The sequence below is a fragment of the Eleutherodactylus coqui genome, chromosome 10 (genome assembly GCF_035609145.1).
Source record: "Eleutherodactylus coqui strain aEleCoq1 chromosome 10, aEleCoq1.hap1, whole genome shotgun sequence".
Classification (NCBI taxonomy): Eukaryota; Metazoa; Chordata; class Amphibia; order Anura; family Eleutherodactylidae; genus Eleutherodactylus; species Eleutherodactylus coqui.
In genome coordinates this window covers 102,441,925-102,462,576 of record NC_089846.1, presented here as the reverse complement: position 1 = coordinate 102,462,576, position 20,652 = coordinate 102,441,925, and the positions used below count along the sequence as shown (strand labels likewise).

At 43.1% G+C, this 20,652-nt stretch overlaps 1 protein-coding gene across 1 annotated transcript in view; it reads left to right on the top strand.

Annotated features, from left to right (window-relative positions):
- LOC136580797 (uncharacterized) overlaps nt 1-19,533 on the top strand; it is a 390,741-nt gene extending 371,208 nt beyond the window's left edge. Inside the window, exons 12-14 of the mRNA XM_066581655.1 lie at nt 1,449-1,692; nt 5,553-5,621; nt 18,344-19,533. Of these exons, the coding sequence (XP_066437752.1) occupies nt 1,449-1,692; nt 5,553-5,621; nt 18,344-18,531 (501 nt within the window). The 3' untranslated portion in view covers nt 18,532-19,533. The remainder of the gene's footprint in view (nt 1-1,448; nt 1,693-5,552; nt 5,622-18,343) is intronic.
- Nucleotides 19,534-20,652: the final 1,119 nt, after the last annotated feature.

Below are 20,652 nucleotides of genomic sequence, written 5' to 3'. Positions count from 1 at the left end.
TATATTAAGGAAAGCATTGCCTAAACATAAGATGAATTTCCAACCTTTGCCATACTCCCTGCCTCTGGTCAGTGGAAGCACTGGTTGGCTCCCAGATTGTGTATGGCCAGCTTTAATTTAGTTTCACACACATTTTTTTAAACGTTCTCTAACTTTTCCAACAGTTTGGGCTTATATGGTATTCAATGTGATAACTGGCAAAGCTGCAATTTACTTAATTTACCCAAAATTACATATTTTTTTATGCTGAAAAATCCCTCTAGAGCACTGCCCACTAGGGGGTCTTCCTTCCTCATAGCTTGCTGTCCAGTGCCTGCTGTCAAATGATTGACAGGAGACATGCACACTACAGAAGAGGAGGTAGAGGAGGGGGATGAGTCATGGTGCTCATTGAACTATATGCAGAGCAGAGGGGAGACTCGGGATGCTGCCTGCAAACTAATAGTAAGTCACTGCTTACTGTGATTTAGCTACAGAAATAAGATCTCTACTGCTTCCTCTTGCTGTACACCGTTCTACAACATGATTATATGTCCATGTGTGTTACAGTCATTTAGATACCAGAATCTGTGGTTCTATGTGTACAGTACATAGAACACAGTATAGATGGCAGCAGGCTCCTCCCAACTGTCCTGAGAGAATTGAGAATCAGATGTGCACCCTGCAGATGTTTTATTAGATTATTCTGTACATTTTTCCTTCAAAACCTTTCTTCTGCTAGTTGCTAGGAAAAAAACATTTTCACCTAACAGCATAGTAAAAAAGAAAGCTCCCTTTCCTCTCTAGTGCAGGCACAGCTGGAGCTCCCTTTTAACACTGTATTAATAAATGTTTTATTTTTTTATTTTTAACTCTATTTTTTCCTTCTGTACCCCACTGCTCTGTTCCCTTGCACTGATGTTATTTGTCTCGGGTCTCAGCAGCTCCGTCCCCAGTGCTGTGAAGGAGAAGCCATTCTGTGCTGCAGATGGCTTCTCCCATTCACAGCACCCTCTCCCTACCAGACCCAATGCACTGTTGCTAGGGAAATCTGTATTATTCACCTAACAGCATAGCTGTAGATGGCACTGAAGCTGTGCCTGCATTAGAGAGAACAGTGCAGGCACACCTGGAGCGCCCTCTTTTGCTATGCTGTCAGACGAATATGGATTTCCATAGCAACTTCCTAGCAACGTCTTCACCTGCCTACATAGCAGAAGAAATTTTGAAGGAAAAATATGCAGAATAGGCTAATAAAACACATGGCAAAAATGCTTAGAATCACTTATTTTGTACACTTAAAAATTAAATGACAGTTACACTCCAATAATATAGTATGTGATTTATTCATGCATATAACCTGGCATTAAGTGACTCTGCATGTATAAGCCTTTGATTACAAATTCATACTATTATATACAGTAGACTTTGCAGTTCCTTCTGGTAGACTTATCTTGTACTGTTCACAGGACCTAATCCGGAGAGACATTCTATACTACAAGGGCCGAATGGACATGGATAAATTTGACGTCATAGAGGTAGATGATGGGCGGGATGAAGACTTCAATGTGAGTGTGAAGAATGCCTTCAAACTGCATAACAAGGAAACTGAAGAAATGCACCTTTATATTGCCAAGAAGCTAGAGGAGAAGTTGAGGTGGCTGCGTGCCTTCCGAGAAGAAAGGAAGATGGTGCAGGAAGATGAGAAAATTGGTGAGTTAATGCTCTGTAGCAAACAAAACCAAATGACCTTTACTGATTTACATGGGTCTGTTGAATTCAATGAATAGTCGAGCGCTGCCTCTGATTGGCTGAACGCTGTGACCAATCACAGGCAGCGCTCAGCTGTCATTCAATGAATAGCTGAGCACTGCCAGTGATTGGATGAGCGCTCAGCCAATCAGACCCAGCACTTTCTGGAGGCAGGGATTTTTAAATCCCCAGCCAGGAGAAAAGTACATCAAACAGTGCCGGGGAGCTAGCGAGAAAATGCGCCGACGCCCGACAGCGTCGGAGAGGTGATGTATATATTTTTCTTATTTTTTACAGCAGCTAGGGATGATTTTCAGAGAAGGGCTTATATTTCAATTCCTTCCCCAAAAATCACTGCGGGGGCTGCCTGTATCCCATTACTTTCAATGGGGTGGCTGCAGCGCCGGTCCCATTGAAAGCAATGGGCACGGAGCTGTGGTCACGTGCATTTTTACCATGCGTGGAGTGCATTTTTTGCGCACATAGACGGGCAAAAAAATCACTAGTCTGACTCAGCCCTAAGGGGTTAAAACTCCTGTAATGATAATAAGATGACTGCTGAAATGTAATTTCTATAGGACAGAAAGTCTGTTAAGAAGTTCAATATGTAAAATTGGCAAGATTTCAGTTTGTTTTTTTAATATAATGACATGGAAAATTATCAAAAAAACACCAAAAATTTCCCCCAAAATTTAATTTAAACAGTAGGTAATTTTCAAATTATATATTTACTAACTCTTGTAGGTTAGCAAATGCTAAAATTCTCATTATAACCACTGTGGATAGCCAAAAGTTGTTATTATTGCCAGTTTCTGATAAAATAGAAATGAGATGGAACTTTTCCCGGGGCAACTATAGAAACCCATTAGTGGAACTGCCTGTCAACCTGGATAGCCTTATGAACAGGTAATCAATGGAGATATCAAGTACAGTAAGTAGAAAGGTATGTAAAGTGCTGCTGTTTCTAGGTCACTGTCATCCAGATGGGTATGGACAGTGATGAAGAATCATGTGAGGGAGTGTAGAGCCAACGTATGAGAAGTGCTGCGACTTTACTAGTCGAAATTAAAACTCCATAGCTTGAAAAATGTAATTCTCTTTATTGTTAATATCAAGAAACTAAAACATTGCGAGGCTTGTCACCATTATTTTCAGAGAGCTGGAGGTGAACATGATGGCTCCTACCGGGAGAGCTTAGTATCACCCATAGAGTAAAAACATGGAGCCTCGCTGCACCAGGACTGTGCCCTCTCCATTCAAGTGCATTTTGAGGCCTGTTGCCTCTTCTTCATCCCTCGATGGATGACGGCAATGTCTCTCAGCAGAAGCCATCGCGTTCATCTCCAGCTCTCTGAAGAAGAGGTGACAGGCCTAGAAACACGTTAGCTTTAGAGATGAGCAAGCACGCTCGTTTAAGGCTGATGCTCGAGCAAGCATCGGTCTTCTCGAGTAACTGAATACTCGTCCAACAAATGTGGGAGGGCTGCAGGGGGAGAGAGAGATCTCTTTCCCCCCGCCCCCGCCACCCCCCCCCCCCGCATTTGCTCGGACGAGTATTCAGTTACTTGAGAAGACCAATGCTCGCTCGAGCATCAGCCTTAAACGAGCGTGCTCGCTCACCTCTAGAACTTAGCATCTGGATATTTAACAATAAGGAGGATTAAACATTTTAAGCTTTGATTCCAACCTGAAGTTGCACTAGATCGTGTGCTTTTGCTCTGCACTCATTCACAGGTTATTATTGGAATACACCCAAGATTAAAGGAAATTGATATTCGCGCAAATCCTTAATTTATTATTTAAATTGGATCCAAAATGGAGCTTCATTTTCACAACCTTGTAAAGGAGGAAGAAAATGGAAATATTTGGATGCTAAAGGTTTTTGGCAGTAATTTTGGTTTACAGTTATGTGTTCTATTAGCCTAAGACTTTAGTATGTTGTATTTCTTGTGGCTGGTTATGGGAAGCTTTTAGAACGTTGCTTGCTGAAAATAGATGAATTAATGTTGTGCAGGGATATATTTTGGAGTCTTACTTCAATTTGCAATACTATACTTGTCTGAAACACAGAATTTCGCACAATAAGGAACATGAATCCATTTTCAGATGCAGCATTTTCTTGCTTCTTTATATTCATTTGAAAACTTTGTACTAATTTATGTTTATACCCGAATTCAAGCTGTGGTTACTGGATGATTATTGTCTGTGTGATGGGAGTAGACAACTTTCGAGGAATATTCAGAACATTACTATAAGCAATATTCAAAATAAAACCAAGAAACAGTCAAGGGAAAAGAATCATTACAATGAAAAGACAATTACAATGGATTACTTAGTCTTCTGTTACATTAAAAACATAAATGCCTTTGAGTGAAGCCAAGGTAGAACAATAACAATAAATACAGATGAGGCAATAAAAAGGAGGGATATTTTGGCACTAAACCTACTTTTTAGTTATCGGCAGTTCTAGTCACAATTGATACTAATAGCAATTGTACAATTATCATAAATAAAGGTAAATAGACAAGGTTTATGAAATAGATTGCTAAGCACTTTCTCAATTTCACTCCTATTATGCCTGAGGATGAGTAATGGATTTCCATATTCTTTGTACACTGGAATATACTTCTTCTTATTACATAGCCTGTCACATCGAGTGGTGGATGGGAAGCCAAATTGTTTCAGTACATCGGAGCTTAAGAAAGTGATTCCCACTTCTCATGCCGATTTAGCCTTTGGCAAGAAAAAGTAACTACTGTAAAACTACAATATGGTTCTCAGTGGTCAAATTATATATATAATATAATTTATCTTTACACCCCCATGGGTGGTATTTGTCTTCCTGAACCTCTGGTCCTCTAACGGAGGCCCGGGAGGTTGATGGTTGTATGCAGGATCTTAGATATTTCTAGCATTACTGTCAGGGTTGGTGGCTCTCGGGGTCGCCGTGCCCACACTGCCAGCACTGTTGCTCCTGCGGCTGGTGTGTGGCAGAGGGGAACCCCGACACTGGGTACTACTCCTGGCCGCGCGGCTCCTATACGCCACGGGGGTGCTCGGGACGTGGCGGCTGCTGCCTGGTGCTGCGTTCCTGTTGCTATGACAGCCGACTGCACCTCCTCTCTCTTAGTTTGTTCTGCTAGTGCTGGGGGAGGTTCTCCCAGCACTCTGTTGTTACGGTTGCTGCTGTCTGACTCTCTGCCCCAATCAGCTGCTGGGGCGGGAGCTCTGACAGCATTTAAACCCCTCAGTTTCTTCCAGACACTGCCAGTGTTTGATTAGGCTTCCTGTCACTCACCAGCGTTTCCCTGTGATTTCAGACTGATAGTGGTATTGACCTCCGCTTTCCCCCTGACTTGACTGAGTTCTTCCCTTGCCTGTACTGTGCTTCCTTGACTGACTTAGCGCTTTGGACCTTTGGCTTGCTCCTGGACTGGTTTGTTGTTTGCCTTGGTGCTACGCTTTGGTTGTTTGTCTGTTTGCATTCTTGTTCTCTGTTTCCAGGGGCTGTGGTGTCTTACGTCGTTTTCCCTAGCTCAGAGTAGGGACCATCACCCAATTGCCGCCCCGGGGCCTAGCCCAGAGGGACAAGTAGGCAGGGACAGCAGTTGTGGCTGCGTTGCAGGGAATCCCGACTCTGCCTTCCCTGTACATGTTTAAGAAAGTCTTTAATATTGCCATTGACTCTGGTATATTCTGGTACAAAAGTGATGATCACTATCTGCTGTGGTCTAAAGTCCATATTACCTTACAAGTGAGATGTGTTGCTGGGACATTATTATTGTATGAAGGTTAAATTAATCCTCCATCTCATTCCCTAGGATTTGAAATTTCTGAATATCAGAAGAGGCAAGCAGCAATGACTGTGCGGAAAGTAAGCAAACAGAAAGGCAAGTAAAGTAATATTCATTGACTTACCTGCTAAGTACCTCGTTATCTAGTGCATTAAGGGAGAGCGCATGCATAGGACTCTGAAAGAGTCAGATTTTCTTGGCACACGTGGACTTCACTGGGCATCAGTGTGGGAAGGGGGAGTGGGTGAGTATAAAAGATACATCCCCGGGTTCCGTTTCACCTCCCCTAACAAAACCATAACTTAGTTTGAGGTGGCAGGTTCCCCTTAATAAGGAGAGGCTGTCTGCTTCTGAAGCCCAATAATTGAGGGTGTACTTACTACAGGTGCCTCATGCACTCTCAGGAGAGGACCCAACAAAGTCTAGTGGTTAACCCTACTGGAAGAGTAAGGAGGAATGCCTTCTACTCCGCTGACAGTCTTGATATCACAAGTGTTCAGGTTTTTGGTCTATGGTAGATAGCTCTGCCAAGTTTTACTTTATGGCTTGGTTGTTTATAGACATCTATAAATGGCCGTATACCTACTGACTAAGGAGGGCAGAAGACTGCATCCTCTCAACATGCAGGTAGCAGACTACCAAATGGAGCTAATTACACCTGTGAGGGACACCGATGAGACAGCCACTCACACAGCCTCTTAATATAGAGGGGGTAGCTGCTTGGCGTATACTCCTACTCAGAGTGGATACAAAGTGGCAGACCTTCTGATACATGTAGTGCACTATGCAGACCAGCAACCTATTAATGACACTATAATAGTTCGGCGGGTTGCCCTGCACCTCCAAAAAGTGAACCACATTGGTACTGCCACCCTGGGCTCCCCCTGGAGTCTTAAAGCCACACTGCATGTGAATAATAGATAATAAATGCAAGGCATTGGTTGGATTTTGGCCAAGATACATCAGCTTACTAACCGCGTCAAGGTTCCTTGCTTATAGTGAGTCCCTATACTACTATAAATACGTCACAGAAGGGGAAATATAAAAACATAAAAACAATCACCGAAAACGGCCATATACTTACTGACTAAGGAGGGCAGATAGCTGCATCCTCTCACCATGCAGGTAGCAGACTACCAAATGAGGGAGCGAATTTATAGACATCTACATCCACCTAATTTTATCCGTTTTACACATCATTTCCTATCATTTGTCTGCAACTTCACCCATTAGCACTTTTAGAGACACAAGTCCTACTATATTTGTATGTGGCATATTTTCACTACTTGTAAATTTTTTCTTTCAAGTGAGGTCTGCCAAAGAGAGACAAGGAGCCATTGTCCTGGGGGGACTTGTTATTTATAGTCAATGCTTGACACTAACAGCTTGTTCTACACTTCAATGCTGCCTTAAATTATTCTGTTCTGCAAACCAAAGCTTTTTTTTTTCTTTTACACATGTAGCAATAATTGTTGCTCAATCCTTGATATAGACAAGTTTCAATGAGTACTTTTAAACTACTTTGTCTAAGCCCGGTCAGATTCTGCATGCGGGAGGCCGCAGCGGAATCCGACCCTGTGCCCAGCCGGCATACACGTGTACCTGCCTTTTCCAGCTGGGGAAGAGGGGACAGAGTGAGAGAGAATATGAATTTTCTGCCTGGGTTGTCGAGTGTGCGATATTCTGATGCCCTTCCCTGCTTGTTAGCTTTCTTCCGTGCGGATGATACACTGTCTATACGTGTACAACCGTGCGGAAAGCCGCACACATATGTGACCTTTCGCAATTAATTTACACGATCACTCGCAGGCCTCCCACTGTGGATATCCGCAAGCAGAATCCGACCCGTTCGTGTGAGCCCGGCCTTATTCATAACATGCGAGTTATGCGACTTAGAAATATGCGCAACTACCGCTTGGTTAACCCTTTCCAATCCACTGTCTGACGTCTAAAAACATTCTGATTGAAGGCTGTACAGCTCTGATGTTGGAAGATGTCCGGCAGGGTATTCTTACTGCATGTTACTGGCCGCTCTGTTGTCGGGGGGCCTCTCCAGCATGTCCCATACTGCAGTACTGGCTCTAGCCAGCAGATGGCGCCATTGTATAATGACAGAAATAGAAAGCCCCCCTAGGAAACCCTGAATCCAAAATTGGATTGCAAAGGGTTAAATGGAGTTTTTAGGACCCTTAATTTGGTTTGTTGCAAAATATCAAAAAGAAAGGTACTCACCTTTCAATACCCCCTTAACTTCCATGCCAATGTTTCCCTGGCCCCTTGCCGGTCTTTTTTTACCTGACTCCAGTGAAGATGTATTACCCCAACATGTGATTATTTTAGTGAGGATGACCCTTTCTGTGAACTCCAAGCAATTACCACCTAATTGCTTGCTGCACTCCCTCCATTCAAGAGCCCCAAAGCAAGTCTGCCTCTATAGATGTATATAACCTTACATGCATTTAAGGCCAAATCCTATCTAGTATTTGACTTTACATGTTTTGACATGTAGAAGGGATCCTTTAATGCCATTCATTTATACGGGATGCAAACTGATACGTTTCTTTGAATCAATTCAGTCAGGGTCCATTATGCAATCCGCTATGTCTTTAGATCCCGTGAATACAGCAATTAAAAATGTCCTATTAAAAAAAATAATACAAAGTTTGACAATTTTATACATCGGCTCATCCATCAGATCAGTGGAACAAAAAAATAAAATCAATAAAAATGAAGCAAGTATGAACCTGGCCATACAGAAACCTGGACAATATGAAGCAATTACACTGACATGCCAAACGTTATAGGACAGAAATTAATATTGTGCAGGATCCTGTCTAGCCCAGCAGAGTGCAGCAACTGGACATCAAGTCTACAAGTGGATGGAGGACATCTGGAGAGATGTTGAGTCGTCTCGTCTAGATAGCCACCCATAGCTCCATGGTATCTTTAGGTGCCGGATCTCAGTTACAAATAGACCTCTCCATGGCATCCCATAAATGCTCAATTGGGCTCATTTTGGGTGAATATACAAGCTAGACTATTCATAAGAACCCTCCAGAATGCTCTTCAGACTAATTCTGGACCAGGTCGGCCTGACGGCACGCTGCATTGTCCTGCTGGATTATCACATCATTGTGGGGATACATGAAGTCCATGAAGAGCTGAAAATGGAAACCAAGCAGTGAAATGTAGCAGGCATCGATGGACCCAACCCATGCCTAGAGAACATATCACATACCAGTATGGAACCGCCAGCAGCCTGCACAATGCCTTGTTGACAACTGGGGTTCATGGCTTCATGGGGTCTGCACCACACACATAAACCCTATCATCAGCCTGAAACAATTGGTATCATAACTCATTGAAGCACTCCACATGCCTCTAGGGTCCATTTAACAACCTCACAAGCCCAGGTGAGGCGCTGTGTCCGGTGTTGTGGTCTTAACAGAAGCACTCTCATGGGTCTTTTGCTCCCATATATGCCATGGAAGCTAAAGAATGGTGCACTTGCCTGTGGGATATGCATGTAGGGTCTACTGCATTAAATATGGATGTGATTTCTGCCAGAGTCGTTTGTCTTATCGCATCGACAATTCTAGCCAGACGCTGATGGTTGAACAACAATGAGCTGCCACCTTGCTGTCCACTGTGGGTGGTGATGCCTTCTATGATGTAGATTGAGATAATGGGAATGGGATGTTGCCTCCATCTGGCACCCACTATCATGCCTCGTTTGAACTCCTATAATTCATATTGCTTTGCCATGAGCATGCAGGTCAGTGTTCACCCTCACTCACAAGATAACTCCTCACAACTTATACAGGTGTGGGTATTCCCAAGCCGTCCCCCGAGGTACCGCCACTTCATAATCAATGTACATACTGCTATTCCAGGACTTTTGGCACATCATTGTATAGGGAGCTTTGATATTTTTCCAGCTACCAAACTGTATAAATTCTGTAATGTACTGTCAGTCACAATTTAAGGCTAGGGCCAACAATGACTTAGGAACGACCAATGATTTCTGTACACCATTGCAGCCATGCACAGCCATCTTCTCCTGGCTCCTCCAGTCCCCTGGGTCACCCCACCTCCAGCCGTCTGGATCTTCTTATTCCTGTTATGCAGCATCCATTTTCTACAGTCCACTTCCTGCAGTGCCGTGAACGCTACATCACTAGTGACCGGGTACACTGACCTGCAGGAAGAAGAATGCCGACAAGGTACGCTACATAACAGGAAGAAGAAGATCCAGCCGGCTGGAGGTGAGGTGACTCAGGGGACTGGAGGAGCCAGGAGAAGAATGGCAAGGAGAAGATGCCTTAAGAAGACTGACAGGGGAGGAACAGGTAAGTATAGAATTTTTTTTCCTATGACGGTACCCCTTAAACTTAAAGGGGTTGTCCCGCGCCGAAACGGGTTTTTTTTTTTTCAACCCCCCCCCCGGTCGGCGCGAGACAATCCCGATGCAGGGAGGTAAAGAAAGCTTACCGGAGCGCTTACCTTAATCCCCGCGCTCCGGTGACTTCAATACTTACCGCTGAAGATGGCCGCCGGGATCCTCTGTCTCCGTGGACCGCAGCTCTTCTGTGCGGTCCATTGCCGATTCCAGCCTCCTGATTGGCTGGAATCGGCACGTGACGGGGCGGAGCTACACGGAGCCTGCATTCTGCACGAGCGGCTCCATAGAAGACTGCAGAAGACCCGGACTGCGCAAGCGCGGCTAATTTGGCCATCGGAGGGCGAAAATTAGTCAGCACCATGGAGACGAGGACGCCAGCAACGGAGCAGGTAAGTATAAAACTTTTTATAACTTCTGTATGGCTCATAATTAATGCACAATGTATATTACAAAGTGCATTATTATGGCCATACAGAAGTGTATAGACCCACTTGCTGCCGCGGGACAACCCCTTTAATGAAGTTGTAAGTGTGTGTTGCAGGTTGCCGTGAACGTGACTTGCAGGTCACAAAAAAAATCTAAACTTGATGGATTTTTTGCTACCTATGAGTTAGAGTTGCTGCAACCTGCGACTCACACTTGGTAGTACATGCTCAAGATCACTATTCTGCACAGTGATCTTGAATAAAGTGATAAAGTCGCTGTGTAGCCCCAGGCTAATTCTGAATTTGAGACTTTGCACGTGTGACAGTTTGTATATAATGTACATCCACCCCATATGATCAGGGATCTTAGCACATAGATTCTATGTGAGCAGTGTATCTATAAAGCCGTTATACAGGCATGCTTATGAAAACCGATTACAGAAGACGGCCCATAAGATCTCAGCTTATACAGTATTTTCTCCATCCCAGGGCAGTCCCCTTTGTTTTTTAGGTCCTTCATTTTCAAATACACCATTTCCTCATTGGTAAAAAATGTCATCTGCCATCGATTTTTCAAGTATCCAGTAGACTTTTGGCTACTTTGATCTGGTAAAGTATCTTCAAAATGGTTACTTTTCTGCTACTCCCTGAGGACCGTACGCTCACCCTACCTTTGTAGCAACTCTCTTATGCGTTGCGTTGAAGCCAAGTGTTAGGGAGAATCCCAGTGGTTCGAGCCGCAGTATTTCTTCGTTTTGTACCCATGATGTGTTCTCAGACACTCAGACAGCTTGCAATATTTATTAGGTAGAAATACTTGGGCAGCTGCTCGCTGCATGAAAACAGGAGGCACGTGGCACTCACATGTTCAGGAGCGAGGAACTTGGCAGTACGGATTGTATCAAATGAAACTTTAATCTTCTCCTGGGAATAAAACAGGCGTCACTTGCGGAGGGCTTTTACTCTTTTACTCTCTCTATTCTAAGAGAATGTCCCATTTCTGCTGTCTTGAAGCCTCAGTTCTCTGTGCTAAACCAATATCTCAACTTCTGCACTATGAAATGATATGCAGTACTTACTTGAAACACAAGGAAGTTTCTCAGAACCAACTAAGTTTCTCCATGAGGGGAATCTCTCTACCCCGTCCACCGGAGCAGCCAAAGTGTATATAGAGCTTACAGGTTGGCTTTGGGGCTGAAGTGTTTCCATAAAATAGTTAATTTGCTTCTACTTTATGGGAACTTTTGGTTTTCCTTTCGAGTAACATTGCAGAGTAAGGCCTCATTCATGCGTTTTTATGCTCAGCCGATCGCGACTAGAGATGAGCGAGCACGCTTGGATAAGTCAGTTACTCGAGTGAGCCTCGCTCTTCTCGAGTAACTGCATTCTTGTCAGAGCGTGCTCGGCGGGGGGTGGCGGGGGGGGGGGGGAGAGAGGCTCGCTCGAGTAATTGACTTATACGAGCGTGCTCGCTCATCTCTAATCACGACTAAAAATCTCATGAATGAAAAATAGTCGCGATCAAGTCCTGAGCTTTAGCTGCATTTTCTCATCCATTCACACGAAAAAATACGCTGCAGCATGGAAATCCCTCGGTTGGCAGAAATCCTCGGAATCACTTGTAATGGTTAAATAGAGGAACCTGTAATCATTTCCCAGCATTGGGCGTAGCTAAACTCCCTTCCGTCCTTTTTTTCAGCTCCCTTGAAATCTAAGGGAGCTTCCAGCGTATCTCGGCAAAAGATAAGACAAGACCTATCTTTTCATGCACCGTATAAAATCAGTCACCGATGGTCTATTATTCTCGGCGCAATGCTTTAATGCGGCTAGATATCGCTCATCTGAATAAATACATTGGGAGGCACTGCTTTAAATGACTGTGATTTTTTTTTTAACATGGCTACATTAGTCGCGAACATACAGTCATGTGAATCAGGCCTAAGGGTGAGTTCACACATCAGGGATTTGCTGCGAAATTTCAGCTGCGGGTTTCTTTAAGAAATTCCGCAGCAATGTAGAGCACATTGTAAGCAATTATTTCAATGGGTTCATCTTCACTAACGTTTTTACGCACATATTTCATGCGTGCGCAAATAAATGGTACCTACTCTATCTTTCTGCGAATTTGCACAGCAAAGGTCCCATAGAAGTCTGCAGTCAAAATCCACATGAAATCCGGATGCAGATTTTAGTGTGGATTTTCACATGGATTTTCTCCATGATGTGTGAACATACCCTTATAGGCTGAACTGGACTTATGTTTTGTTTTGTACTGGACCGCTATTGATGCACAAAGTTCCTTTAATAGATTCTCTACCGTTTCATCTCATTTCTGTGCAGCCCAATTAGATTAACAATTTTCCCTTGAAATTGCGCAGTTTCGCAGGGATCAGGTGCACCCACATAGATTCCTATGGTGCCTTAGTTGCGCACATTTAGAGCATGTCAAGAACATTGGGGATGAACCCATTGAAAGCGGTGGGTTCTATTCGCTGCACAATGTGTGCACAATTTTTGTGTGTGCAAAACCGAGTGTAAATACGGTTGTCAGAAGCGGCCTAAGGCTTTACATGAGCATATGCATATTTGCGCATGCCTGGGCGCTGCTTTTTTGTTCGTGCATCAGTATATTTGTGTGCGCCAAACACAGTCACACCAATTGAAATGGATGATTAGTAGAGATAAGCGAGCCCGCTTGGTTAAGGCAGTTACTCGAGCGAGCATTGCTCTTCTCGATTAACTGCATACTGGTCCAAGCAGATTCGGGGGGGACGATGAGGGGTTGCGGGGGAGAGTGAGGGGTAGCGGGGGAGTGAGTGAGAGAGATCTCATTGGGGCCCGCTACATTTAGCCTCTGCCTAATCTTTTAGCAATGCCCCACCTGCTAATGATCTATTGATGGACTTAAGAGATCAAACGAGGCAGAGGAAACTTGTGGAGGTAGGGGGCCCCATGTTGAACATTTGCATCCGGGCCCTGGGCCTTTAGTTATGCCTCTGGTCTGGACCCTTTTTAGTGCTGCGACATTTTGGTGAAAAGCACCTATGTGCAAATCCAGCCTGCTGACGAGGTTACACTGTAGCGTAGGGCGATAAATCAGGAATCTGGGACTTCTAACCTAGAATCGGGCATGCCTAAAGGGAGAATGAATTTCCGTATTAACCATCGTAAGTAAATATGAATATGAATAGCAGGCCACACAGGGCTGGAGCGGCTCTGCTATTATAAATGCCCGCGCCAAGTGACACAATGCAGAATATAAATTCAGTTGGCGCGTATTACATATTCATTCTTTATACACTCCAAGCAAAGAGAGCACATAATTAATGTCTCAATGTATAACTGTCTGCTACGATTTAGCCTTTATGTTTTTTAATTCCCCCGTGAATCCATCAGTAAGTATACTGCCCACTAGCATAACGAATGATAACGGATCAGACAAAAAATTGTAAAACACCAACAACAGTTTTTTTTTACAACTTACTTTGATGCGCTGACTATGAGAAGCTGCTTAACAAAACAATTATGGGTAACCTAATTATTAAGGGCGTAGGCAATGCCTTTTTTAGCGTTCCTTCCGGAATGGGTCCAGTATAGAATATACTAGTATACAGAATGCTGCCCGGAACTTTGTAATCACTTTAAGCCATTAAGCTTTCCTGATTTTAATCTTTGCTCAATTTGCCTCTCAGAAAGAACATTAATTTGAGTTCCCTTTCAAGTAAGAGCCATCGAGAAATTGACCTTTTAGTCCAAAAGGATTTTTAGAGCTAGAGTATTGCCGGTCGCTGGAAGGTCTGCGAGACATTCTTACACAATCCTATATCTTTAATTCTGCATCATCAAAAGTTTCACACTGACAAGAACTTAGGACACACATTTGACCAACTCAGATTAGTTTTTCACAGTTTAACCGTAAATTAAACCAGTGGATTAATCTGACTGGCAGGGAGATGGCTGATACCTGCGGCTGCTTAATAGATCTTTAAATAGAAGCTAAATCTTTTACAGGTTCTCAACTTTTGGTGCCATTTTACAAACTTTTTTTTTAAAGAAATTAAGAAAAGTTGAACCCCACATTTGCATTATAGTTCATTGCTGGAGGTTATCATTCCCGTTCACAGTTCTTTGCACACGAAGATCCTCACATTTGGAAGGTTTAAAGTACATCTAGGATTCAAGTTGAACTTAAGTAATACAATTAAGTTGTGGACTTAAGTAATATCGATATTTTTGACCACATCATCACTTGCATCATCTATTTTTGCTGCAATTTTCCCCTATGCAGGCATAACCGGCTTCACACGCTGTTCCTTCCCGCTCTCCCCTGCCGCTCCCCGCCGGCAGCCGAATCTTTGCTCCGGAGTGGGCAGGTACTCGCTAAGGACAATGCTCGATCGAGCCATTGCCCTTAGCGAGTATGCTCGCTCATCTCTAGATAATATGTTTTAGATGTTTTCTTTATCCAGCAGAACTACACAGTGTTTCACGCACATCCTTTGCGCCCCCCACCCCCCACCTCCCTTTGACTTCTATAGGGGACATTTGGTGCGCAAATGTGCAGTAAGATAGAGCTTGTTGTATCTTTTTTTTGCGTGTCCGGAAATGCCCACACAGATTACACACATGTGAATGAATCCATTGAAACCGATGACTTCTATTCACTGCATATTGCATGTGCAAATATGTCCGTGTGAAGTCGCCATTTACACGTGCGATTTCTTTTGCGTTGCCAGATGCATATGAATTGAATGGGAAAAAAATATATATATCATTTTAAATGGGTCTATTTATTTGTGCGATTTTTCACATGCAACTATTCTCCAGGATAGAAAAATTGCAGAATGTAGAATTTTTTGAGCGATTCTGTTTAAGAATTGCCCATTCCTCCCTATGGGAGCAAAAAAAAAAAAAAACACATTGCACTTGCGTATACATGAGAGTGCGATGCAATAGGATGCATTTCTCTTGCAAAATGCATCACTCTCGCATTAAAAAAAAATTGCGGTTTGCAAGCAATATTGATCCAAGTTTCTCAGAATGATATTACACTTGCCCATGTAAATTCACCCCAATTGTCAGTTTCTCCTGAGCTTGGCCCCTGATTAAGCTGCTATCATTTTCTCACCCTGTCCCCCAGCCCACCATACTAATTAGTGGAGGATGTTCATGTTCTTTCAGTCTCAGGGCTTCATTTCAATAGTTTGGTTTTCACTAGCAGGATTCTCGCACGTTAATACCATGCAAGATAGAAAGTACAGGACCGCTCTTCCCACTTTTTTCAAAGTCATGTGCTATAGCGCAGTTTGAATAGTCAACCCCCCCAAAAAAAATGCATACACCCATCTGCTTAAGCCCTCAGTTCTACAATACATCATGTGTTCCTTCATGAGAAGGACTTTAGAACTGAATCTTACACTGGAAAGGCTGAGCAGTACCTCTCAATCAAGTCCGGGTGTGAGCTGTGCATCACTAGGATATAATATGTCCATTAGATGGACTATGTGTGTGAATGAGGACTTCTTCCTCTCTCATCCCTCGCTGCCACATACGGCTTAGTTGCTTTCTTCTGGGATACAATACTTACGTCAGACAACAAAATCAACTATTACTGAAATTGAACCATGACCTTTATTATGCAGTCTCTAAAATCCACCATGTAATTAAAAACTGATCCCAACTACAATCAATACAGAATCCGAGAAGCCAGGAAGGCGAACAACCAATGACTAGGCTTACCCTGCAGTTGCCCTAGATGATATAGCCCTAATAATGGACTGATTGTCTCAAAAAGGGTGGTCCCATACAACAACCTTCTATAGAGTCCTAATAAGGGTGGTTTCACATCTCCGTTGGAACCTCCGTCGCAGATCCCACACAAAATACAGAAAGAAATGCACATGCAAAATACGGAAATGTGATTGAACCAATTGAAACCAATGGATTCTATTTTCTGTGTATTCGGCACACAAATTTTGCGCTTGCAAATACGCCGATGTTACGGACGCCTAAGGATGGTTTCATAGAGGATGGGTGCATGTGTTGGGTTGTGCATGCAGCTTTTTTCCTTCCAGCTAAACGCTGGTCAGTTGAGCGGAAAGCAAATGGACCCCATTGTAGTCAACGGGTCTGTTTGGCAAGGCTTAGTTTCATCTTAAGACGGAGTCATTCGGCCATGCAGATTTCCCTTTACTGCTTTCTGAACGGAGCAAGAAAGCAGAATCTCAGGCGAAGGTGTGAAATCACCCTAACATTGCTAGAAAAAATCAAATGATACCTCTGATATAGACACAGCAATAAGCCCAGACTCCATAATGCTAACCATGGATTCACTAAGCTGCTTAAAGGAGATATATTCACCTTTATGTACATGTAGATCTTACAATTGTACCAAAACATTAATCAAGTGTCACATTAGTGAAGTGCCGGGTACATAATCACAGTCACCAGGTCATTAACCTATACAGTCTGTAAGAACCCATATATAGAATCAACTAGGATCCAGACAACCACGAAAACTGAGTGCTAAGTACATAACTCTTCCAAACCAGAAGTATAAATAGGAGTATGCTGGATGTTTCATCCTCTGGCTAGTTACATCTAAACATAGTAACATAGAATGTAAGGCTTAAAATAGACATATGTCCATCTAGTTCAGCCTACCAGTATTACCCCCCAATGTTGATCCAGAGGAAGGCCAAACAAACCCAATGAGACAGAAGCCAATTTTCCCCATTTAAGGGAAGAAAAGTTCCTTCCTGACTCCAATCTGGCAATCAGAATAATCCTGGAATCAACGAACTTCTGAGATTGTAATATTGAGATTGCATAATTAAGGTTATGTTTGAACAACTCCCTTGATACGATCTGAATTCAGTGATAGTTTATTCACACAAGCATATTAACATCTCATATTATGCGCTCTATTTTTCCCCGTGTAATTGTTTTCAATGGGTTTGTTCACATTTTTGTCCAATCGCGTGAAAAAATATGCGCCGTTTCCCAGCTTGGTCCATAGATGGCCAATGAAATCAATGGGCATGTGTAAATACACGTGAAATATGCCGGAAAGATCAATGTCATTCTGTGTGTTCATTTTTGCAAGTGGCAAAATATGTAGGCATAGACATAAGTACACAGCGTATTTACATGGCCGAAATGTGCTTACACCCATGTGAATGAGCCCGTATAGCCGAGCTCATACAGCATTGAGCCTCTGATTTCCACAATGGACTAGCAGATAATACTAGAGATCTACCTATAGTTTGCCATACACGCTTGAATCTTCTGTACACTTTTGGAATCCCGATCTGACATCTCCAGATGAACCCTATGACCACGTACAAGGAAGAAATGCGTTGGGTTTGAAATAGTAATATAAGGACATAGTAGGTACTTGGTAGCCACCATGGAGTAAGGAATCCTGTATCAGGGTAGGTGGAGCGCAAGGGAGATTGTCAAGATTTATTGACCGTATGTGGATCCCTTGTATTATGTGTTTAGTCCATTGTAGTTGACCTCAAAAATTGTATTCGTTTGATACATTTTGGGTATTTTTAAGTATCTTTAATAAATGATAATTTTATGGGTGTATTTAGTGCGGTGATGTATGGTTAAAATTAGAGATGAGCGAGCATACTCGCTAAGGGCAATTTCTCGATCGAACATTGCCCTTAGCGAGTACCTGCCCACTTGGAAGAAAAGGTTCGGCTGCCAGCTGCGGGCAGGGAGCGGGGAGGAATGGTGGGGAGATCCCTCTCCCCCCCCCCCTGCTCCCCCCTACTCACTGCCGCAACTCACCTCTCCCCCGCGCCGGCAGCCGAACCTTTTCTACCGAACGGGCAGGTACTCGCTAAGGCCAATGCTCGATCGAGTAATTGTCCTTAGCGAGTATGCTCGCTCATCTCTAGTTAAAATGTAATTAAACCAGTTTAATCAGGACATATACTACTGTCCTATTGCAGTCTAATTGGTGTGTTTTTCTCTCCTAGCTGGTGTCAGCTGTCCACGCTCGGTCCCTCCAGCATACCCGCCGCCTCAGGATCCTGGAGCAATTCAAGGACAGTATATGGTGACCGACGGCATAAATCAACCACAAGTTTTTGAGTTCACTGAACCCAGGAGAAGTCAATCGCCATTCTGGCAAAACTTCAGCAGGTTGACGCCTTTCAAAAAATAATACAAAAAAAATATATAAATATATAAATATATATTGAGAAAGGAGTATTAAAATAGAAAAAAAGAAATTATATTTATAGATGGACCTTTTTTCGGAGAAGCACTGTTGCAATTATACTATGAAAGGACCAAATCTTAAAAAAAAATAGAAACAAGACAGGAAAACTAACTTTAAACAGTTTTTTTTTCCTTAAAAAGTTAAAAAATTTCTTTTTCCCGTCGGACTACAGGAACTGCTCTGCTTTCGAAAAGCTCCATGAAACATTTCCTCTCTCCGAAGAGTTCAGTCATAGTCACAAGACTCTCGCTGTTTCTTTCCTTGGACTCTGGGACTTCTCTTGCTTTCCGTTTTTTGGATTACTTGGTGGAAATTGCACATTTTTGCTCAAAGAACATTCTCTCTAATTAAGAGAGAAAGCATACAGTGGTTAATGGAAAGCACCCTAAGCAAAACACACAACCGGCTTTCATTTCATGATCTCCACTCAACCTACGTGTCAACTCCTTCACGGCCGGTGGGGCCGTCCATTGGTTTGTCAGTCCCACTTGCCCTGAAGGAGTTGACTTTGTCTCATCCACATTGCTTCCATAATAGCAACCATTTTGAAAGTGGTCAAATCCTCAACCAAGCACTCCTGCACAAGAAGCAAACGGGGAAGCTTACAGAGTGTCAAATCTGGTTACGGGCTGTGTGACCCTACTGTAGATGCACGTTCGATGAATTCGAACAGAGAGACAGCACCCTAAGCTGCCTGTGCATTGTATCTACTCTTCTTGTGTAATTCTATATGTTCAGGAGGCGTAAAGATTCGGGAAGGGGGGAAAAAAATGGCTTCTTGCTTGTATATTGATCCTCCCACTGTCTTAGCTGTGCCAGAGCTCTGTAGTTCCCAGTGAGTCTGCTAGCGACTGTGCAGTCTATCTATTGCTTTACTTGTTACCATAGATGTTCTGAGATAAGGATGAAAGTCCATCAAACAGGGATTATTAGATTTTTTATACATTGTGCATATTTATTTTCTGTTCTTTCCAAAGAGTCTTTTTCTTTAAAAAAAAAAAAAATTCACGTTGATTCAAAAAATTTTTTTTTTTTCATTTTTTTCCCGTGTCGCTTCACATTCCCAAGTGAAGGCGTCAGAAAACGTTAGCCAGTAATCGTTCTTATTTGGAGTCACTGTGAGCTTTGTAACTTGGAAACAGACAAGATTTGCTGCTTGATGTCCTACACTTTTGGTATACATTGATGCTGCATACTTATTTCTGGATAGGTGATGCCTGAAGCCATGGGTGACTCAGTCACATGGTTTGTGGAATAGTCCCTTGTCAAAATGGCAATAACGTCTGTGGTGTAAAACCCCTAAGGCTTCACATGTACTGTACAGAGCACTTTAGCCGGAAGGGCAGCAGCGCACTGTAATAATCGCTGTCAGTCCTGGTGCTGGCTTGAGTTTTCAATATGTCATGACAAGTATTACAAACTGTATCACTTCTTGCAAGTCTCTAAGCTTCTCTGCACATTGGTATTTACCAGTAGTTTTATAGCTATCGCCTCTCTTGTCCCTCTCTATTTCTTCTTACACGATATTTAGCCTCAAACATTCCTTAAACACATATATCTTCCTTCCATTTTATTTACCCGACAGTTACATTAAGTCCGGATATCTAATACATTCTAGGTGTTCTCTTGCTTTGGAATATTTCCTCCGGTTTCTCTTCGCTCCTTCGGCTTGCTCTCGTATTTAGTATGCTGCACAGTACACCTTCCCATGCTGCAAATAGACTTATTCATTTAAATGGGTCTGTATCCCCCCTGAGTAAAGAGGAAGATGGTGTCAGAGCTTATTAAACAGTTGCCTTTGTTTCATCTCTCACATTGCTTTCCCAAGGTGATCCTGTCCTTTTGTTTGTAGAGTGCGGCTGTTTGTATCACCCTCCCTTGTCGTCTTGCTATACCGAATCCCTTCCTCGAAGACATTGATGATTGAGTCTAGTTCTCAGAGCTCACTACTGCCAGCTGTACCCACCTTTCACTGTGCAGAATGATCCCTGTGCCAGGTGTCTTGGGACTGGCTCTTTTGTAGACCACCAGCAGGAAGTTCAAGCAAGCAATTTAGGTCATGCT